The sequence below is a fragment of the Pinus tabuliformis genome, chromosome 3_2 (genome assembly GCF_031772625.1).
Source record: "Pinus tabuliformis cultivar Carrire ecotype Pingquan chromosome 3_2, CPIR1, whole genome shotgun sequence".
In the NCBI taxonomy this organism is placed as follows: domain Eukaryota; kingdom Viridiplantae; phylum Streptophyta; class Pinopsida; order Pinales; family Pinaceae; genus Pinus; species Pinus tabuliformis.
The window spans coordinates 1,222,276,282-1,222,283,803 of record NC_142302.1 but is presented as its reverse complement, the minus strand read 5'-3'; the positions used below and the strand labels follow the sequence as shown (position 1 = coordinate 1,222,283,803).

Here is a 7,522-nt window from a genome sequence, read left to right as displayed (position 1 = left end):
GTTCTTGGATCCCCTAAGCCACTAGAGTGCATAGACTCTTTTCCTTGCCAACTCTTGACCTTTCTGGTCTTTAATGGGAGGAGCCCAATGTGGCGCTCAATTCCTGGCAGATCCTCTCAGGGATTGCTTGTCTACTCGATGCTACCTTACGTTGTAGGTCAGCTCGTCTCTCTATTTCTTTGCTTCTTGCTTCACTGTCGTCCTTTCTTTTTCTCTCTTCTCCTCTCTTCTCCTGTTCTGCTCTCTGGCTGTTCATGGCTAAAAGAAAATCTGTCTCATGACTGCTCACTTCCTCTTTCGTCCCTTCAGTTTGCCTGCTGTTGTTTGCTTGGAGTTCCCCGCCTATGCGTCTTCGCCAATGTCTCACAGGGAGTGGCCACTTGTCCTCTCACGAACTGCGCCAACTTGTCCTCAACGGTTCGGTAGTTTTGGTTACACTGTGGAATGACTCATCTTCCAACTCAGTGATCAAATCGGACGTCAAATTCTTATGTGTCGCGGCTTAATGCCCTGTTGAATCTGGTTCCTTCATCGGGCGCAATCTCCACCGTCAGATCTGGAGCCCCCAAATCCTACGACATTCACTCATTTCGTGCGGTTGACTTGCTCGACTGTTAGCGCGCAATGAGCAGCGGTTTTCTCTCTCATCTGCCAGATATGCGTCGGGTGCTGAATGAAATCGCTCATTTTTCTCCAAATCCGCTTACCGCCCAAGGGTGCCTCCGATATATACTGCCGGTTTTTGGAGCGCGGGTCTCGCCTTTTGCCTTAGCGCTTTCCCCACGGTTTCCCAGCTTCCCATGCGACCGAGCGCTTGGGGCCTTTCCTTTTCGAGGGGTTTTACCCAGCGATGCGCGATTAGCGCTAAGCACTAATTGCTAATCGCACATTAGAAATGCCCTATGTTTCCCGATCCGGGCTTCCCAAGTGCCAGTTTTGCCTCCTGCGTAGTCTCCATGGGCCTTGGTTAGCACGCTTTGACCGAGGTCCTCGTCCTTCCTCGCTGGCTGCAAACTGCCACTGTCCAGAGGTTTTCCTGATCGCTCTTTATCCATAATTTTCGAAGTTTGTCCTAATTTGATACAATCATGGCACTTTGATTATTTTTCATGGATCCAATTCGGATCAGTCCTAAATTTGAAGATAAAAGATTATATATCGTCCAAAGTCCAAGTGTTGGAGGAAAACCAATCCCTCAAAGAATAGTTGGCCAGGGATGTTGATGAGATGGAGGCCTTGTATAACCACCTCTTATATCTCTATGATCAAATTAATCTTCTGAAAGCAAGGCTCAATGAAAGTGATGATGCATCCAGGACCCTGCATGAGCAGCTTTTGGACCTTAACAGGCCAACAACAGGGGAGGAATATAAATGAACTTGATGTATGTTGCCATGCAAAATTTGCCTTATGTTAGGAAGTTTTTGTTGTTATATAGTTTTAGGAATACTTTGTATTTTGATATAAATTGTAGTCTCATTAGTATGTTACCAATAGACAATAACCCTTTGGACTGGTAGGAAGATGCTTATAATGTAAACTTTCTTGCATAAACGTTGTGGCCAAGCACATATTTAATGCAAATCTTACCCACTCTCATTTAAAAAAAAAAATTGCTTCTCCCAATGCTTGTTAAACCCAAGTTTAAAATGGATCTGGAGTAGTTCAATAATTAAAATGATGTCATATACATAAGATGAAGCGCATATATATATATATATATATATATATATATATATATATATACTCATTATTCATTACCCTCAGTACAAATCATAAAAACCAACTAATTCTAATTTTATTTTAAATAATTTTTTTTACCATTAACAATAATAAGAATTTTCAGAGAATCAATAATTGATGACTTAGAAAAATCGACTTCCACTATTACACGAGATACAATTATTTCATAAATGCCACTAATAGGTCGGTTATAACACACTTGGAGAAACAAACTGTTCACTAAACCACTAGAGCTAAAATATGTTGACAAATTATTATTATTTTTTCTGAAAGAAGCGGTTAGAGATTTTTTATTAAAAAATACAAAATATACATTACGAGCCAAAACCCTTACATAATTCATCTAGCTCCATCAAAATCCTGTTTTTTGAAGACCATTACACATGAAACCTAAGCTTGTGGCATTTTTTTGCCAATAATTCTAAAGAGATGCCTACTATATACCCTAAAGAAAATCTCCGAGTACAATCTATACTTGCACTGCGTTGAAAACAAAATTTAGAAGGGGGAGTTCCAAAAACTTGTTGCCAAGGCATATCATGAGAATTAACATGGTTGTTTTGACGTTAACTAAATTTTTTTCTTTTTCTTTTTCTTATTCTTATTATTATTTTTAATTATAAAAAGAAATACGATATAAGCTAAACATATATACATTTAAAAAAATATGGAGCAAGATTCTTAGAGATTTAGTCTCACTTTACCATAAAGATTCTTAATTTGTAAGTAGGTTTTGTTACAATATCATGACTTATTAATACTACATGCCCAAAAAACCAGAACTCACTTCATATGATATTTTTTTAATTAATTAATTTAATTAAAAAACAAAAAAACAAAAATTGATTAACTATTTTGGAAATAAATCTCAATTTTTTGATTTCTCTATACTATTAAGAATATTATAGAATATTTGATGGAGGTTAAATTCCTATAATTTATCTAATAATTATTATCCATAATTAAATTAAAATTTTGAAAGTCTTATTCCAAAATAGACATGCCTATCCACATTATGACTTAACATCTAAAAATACCTTATCCCGAACCCATAAACGATATAAAAATAATATAAAATAAAATTATAATTTAATTATTTTTTATAAAATTTTAAAAATTAAAATACATTTACATGTAAGTTTTTTAATTTATGTACTTAGGTTAATTATTTTTCAATTTAATTCACTTCCTTGTAACTATTAGGTTTAACAACTAGGTTATTGAATTTAACGACTAAATTATGATATACACCTCCATACGCTCGCTATTTCGGGTTGTATTAAGAGTAAAACAGAAAAATACGCAACGGATCTTCTGTGATATTCTTTCAACCACGGATCTTTTGGTAATATTCTTTCTCGTGTTTTGCTGGGATCTTATAAGGTTTCGTACTCGATACTGTTCATATGAAATGAATGATTTTAATGATATTTAGGAAGTCGAGCAATTTATAGGACTCTGAGAATAACAATTTTAATTTATTTTCATATTTTTTCGATGGTGGATTTTTGGCTATGAGTTTTAACTAGAAGGCTAGTAATTTGATTGATCTTATTTTTGTCAAATAAATGGTGCATGTTGTTAATCTTTAGATTGTTTTTATATTGAATGCAGATATCCTTATATGCTGCACACTCTATGACAAAGTGCCATTCCGTCTCTACCGCACCCTCATCACAGAAATGCAAGTTCTCTCTTTCCAAACTTCCTTGGGGTTCTTCCACCTGCGAGTTTTACATCTAAGGCAATGTGACCCTGTCCTCAACTGTGCCATTAGCACCCTTGCTTTTCCTTTAATAGCCGCTCATAAATATGTTTTCTCACCATGGTCACACGCTGGATTGAACTCTTTGAGGTAGTGTGCTTTTTTACGCCCATTGTGATTGGTCCACATGGGAGTCCTAAATTTTTCCATCACTATTTTTTTTATTTCCTCATTGGTGCTAGGGCATTCATGCAGCTTGATATTCCACTTACTCAACCACTTTTTATTTTGCTTCGTCCAAGTTTTCTTCCTACGATCTAATCCCTCTTCCATAGCTATCTTGGGCCAACATTGGTTATCCATGTTTCTACTCTTATTTAAATAGCTTATTAACCTGGTTATCGCTGTTGTCTCCAAAGGAAAAGTGCCTGCTTAAGCCAAAAGGATTTCGTACAGGATTGTGGCATTAACTTTGAGATTGCTAGTAATTAGATGTTTATGTATTCTTTCTAATTGCCTTCGGTTGCAAGTTGACAACTGTAGAGAACAACTGGCGTAACCAACAAACCAAAAAAGGTTTTCTTGGTTTTCCAATCCCAAAGTTCAGCGTTTCTGCACCTATTTTGGAGTAAGTATGAGGCTCTCCATCCTCCCTGAATTCTCTTCGTCCTACAAGACTCCCAAGTGAGCTTCTAGTGGAATTCAATCCCAAGATATTTGTATTCTTTCACTATCTCCAGAGAACTATCTTCCAAAAGAAAAAAGTTTGGTTTGTCTTTTCTACTTAAAGAGAGAATCATGATTTTAGTCTTGTTAATGTTCACTTGCATCCCCACCTCCTGACAAAAGTGGATTAAGTGTTCTCTTAAAAGAAAAATGTTTGGTTTGTTTTTTCTACTTAAAGAAAAAATCATGATTTTAGTCTTGTTAATGTTCACTTGCATCCCTACCTCTTGAGAAAAGTGAATTAAGTGTTCTCTTAATCCATACGCTGTTTTTGAGATTAGGATAAGATCATTTGCATATAGAAGCAACTTTACCACATCGCTTGCTAAATAAACCCCTTCTCCATCTGCGTAACTTAACTAGACTTCCAATTCATCGATATATAAACAAAATAAAATAAAGAATAAAAGAAATCCAATTTAACACCAATATCACTGCCAAAACATTCACATTCCTTAACTCTAACCCTCTCATAAAATCTATAAACTGCTCCTCTATACTCATCTAAATTATAGTATCGTGTATCATATTTATAGCAAAAACACCCAATGTTACGGCTAAAGGTTTTTCTATTGAACTTCAATGGTAAACTTCAAGTGTTTATTGTTTCCTCCGTGCACCAATGGTTCCAGCAAAAATTTGAATTGAAGAACCGAGTTTGGTTTTTGATAAGGATCATTATCTATGTCAGAGGTCCTGTGCTCCCAAAGCAAAAGCACAGGGAGATATCGTCATTCACGACCACGTCAATGCTTATCTACTGGGCAAACGGGCAAGTGCAGGCTTCTTCTCAAAGCTCAAGCTCTGATTTGATTTCTCTCGCTCTCTATACTCCACAATTCTGTCGTAACTTGGGGAGTTTGTGTTGCATTCGCAATTTTGCTTGCCAGGTGAAATGGGTCGAAGAATGAAATTCGAGGAACAACTGATAATTATATTTGTAGTGGTGATGAATCTGATGATCGGGGCGGCGAATGGGTTGTTAACTGTGGAATCCTCTCCAAAATTATTGAACCGCTCAGGAGCCAATGTGACGCTCACGCTCACCTGGACTGCAAATTCATCTGCCTCTTCTTCCGACATGGACTGGCTGGGGATTTACAATCCTCCGGATTCAGCAGACGAGCATTTCATAGGTTATATCCTGCTGTCTTCCTTCTGCCCTAACTGGATGAAGGAAGAGGGGTCATGTTATCTGGATCTTCCTCTCATCAATCTGCGAAGGCCTTACGAGTTCCGCGTTTTTCGATGGGACAACTCTGAGATATCCAACAGGACTCCAGTGGACGAGGATCACAATCCCCTGCCCTCCACCAGACATCTTCTGGCGAAGAGCGAGGCTGTTAGTTTTCGTAATCTCAACGATCCAGCGCAGCTCCACCTGGCCTTCACCTCGAATCAGGATGAGATGCGTGCCATGTTCCTGACGAAGGATGCCATAAAGAGCTATGTCAGATATGGGTTGGATGAGAAGGAGCTGGGCAGCGTGGCAGAGGCTAGTTCCGTCACCTATACGCGCTCCGAGATGTGTGATGCGCCTGCTAATACTAGTTTGGGATGGAGGGATCCAGGCTACATTCATGATGCTGTTATGCGGGGATTGGAGCAAGGCAAGCGCTATTTTTATCAGGTATTTCCTCTGATTCAGTTCAACACGTTCTTCTGATATGCAACTGGCAGAAATTCTAAACCCGGGCCAGGTATTTTTGCTCCCAATCAGACAAAAGGCCAAGGTATCAAATATTGGAACCCAAGATTTCTGTCACAAACTTCACAACCTCAGGGTGCATATCATACCATGGGTTTAGATCGTCTCTGTTGGTAGCCTGATCAGCCAGTGAAGTCCTACTCATGTGATCTCCATCAGCCCTTACCTATTGAAGCGTTGACCTTTTAAGATCAATTCTTAGACGGGGATTTCCTTTCAGTGCCAACACTTCACTCGCATAAGGGATAGTCAACCTCTCTAATTCAACTGAGTTAAGTTTTTTCTAACATTCTTAGAAGGGTTGGTTATACAGGTAGGGATATAATCATATAAGCCCCTTCATTAAAAGGGTTGGTTATACCCATCTTACGTGTCTGAGCTCTGCAAAGGGTTATGATCATCCCCACCCCTACCTAGGCTGTAGATTGTATCTTGCTTTTCTCAGTGCAGATTTCATTGAAGGCATATTATGCAGATTGCCAAGAAGTGAGTGGTATACAAAAAATGAGCATCCTGGATACTTGTAATTAAAATTCTGTTGGGAAAAAAATATTTCATCCTAGGGGTGGATTAATAACCAGTTAGGTCTGGTCTTTCAGCAAAATGCTGTCCAAGTTAATTCAAATAAAACGGGAGCTATGCACAAATTTTCAGCAAAAACCAGAGAAGAAACAAGGGAACTGATAAATTTGGTAGAAAAAATGAGAGAGAAATTCATAAAACGTTCTCAACCCTTGATTTTTCACAAGTTAGATCTAGCCTATTTTGTTATTAAATGCTTCTGCTCAACACGAGCAAGTGGCAACTGTTCTACATGAGATATTCAATGGGCAGAAACATCTGGCCATGCTATGGAGGCCAATCTTCATGCTTGTGGGGGTTATCTATTCTGCCAAACTAGCCCAAGACTTGCACCTGGCACCACCTACTTTTTGCAGCACTGGTGCAAGCACAAGCATGAGCATGCCCTACCCTGGTAGGGGTGATGATGACATCTCACTTTTACTGACTCGGCAAGCCACTGTTAATAAGTCTAGCTTCTTGGCAAAACACTGTCCAAGTCCATGTTCATATTTTCACAGAAACAAAATCCAAACAGAAATAAACACCGTGTTCATATTTCAGTAAAAAAACAGAGGAGAATCAGGTAATTCATAAATATAGAGAAACAGAACAATACATGCATATTTATATAACCATCTCAGCCCTTGATTTTGATGAGTTAGGTCTACCCTTCTGGTAAAACACTGTCCAATTGCGTGTTCAGATTCTTATGCAAACAGAATCAAGACAGAAGTAGAATCATGTTTGTATTTTCAGCAAGGGAACTCATGAGTCTGGAGAAACAGAACAAATATAATGAAATTTCAAATTCATGAAACCATCTTAGCCCTTCATTTCTAACTATTTTTTTGTCGTTCAAAATTTTCTATTAATTCTTCAAAATATTACATTGGATAAACATGAAGGCCCCTGGCCACTGCCCTCCCAGCCTCACTCTGACTGGATTTGTTGGCCAGGAGAGCGATGCAAAAACAAAGTATAAACTGCCAAACTTTACACAATAATCAAAAGCAGAAAGACCAAATAGCCCAGAAAACATAGAGAATAAGAAGACAACTGACAGTCATCATAGATCA

The 7,522-nt window shown here is 38.2% G+C and overlaps 1 protein-coding gene across 1 annotated transcript in view; it reads left to right on the top strand.

Moving 5' to 3' along the window:
• The first annotated feature begins 4,769 nt into the window (after positions 1-4,769).
• LOC149185139 (putative inactive purple acid phosphatase 2) overlaps positions 4,770-7,522 on the top strand; it is a 42,727-nt gene continuing 39,974 nt past the window's right edge. Inside the window, exon 1 of the mRNA XM_089417777.1 lies at positions 4,770-5,804. Coding sequence (XP_089273903.1) covers positions 5,070-5,804 — 735 coding nt within the window. The 5' untranslated portion in view covers positions 4,770-5,069. The remainder of the gene's footprint in view (positions 5,805-7,522) is intronic.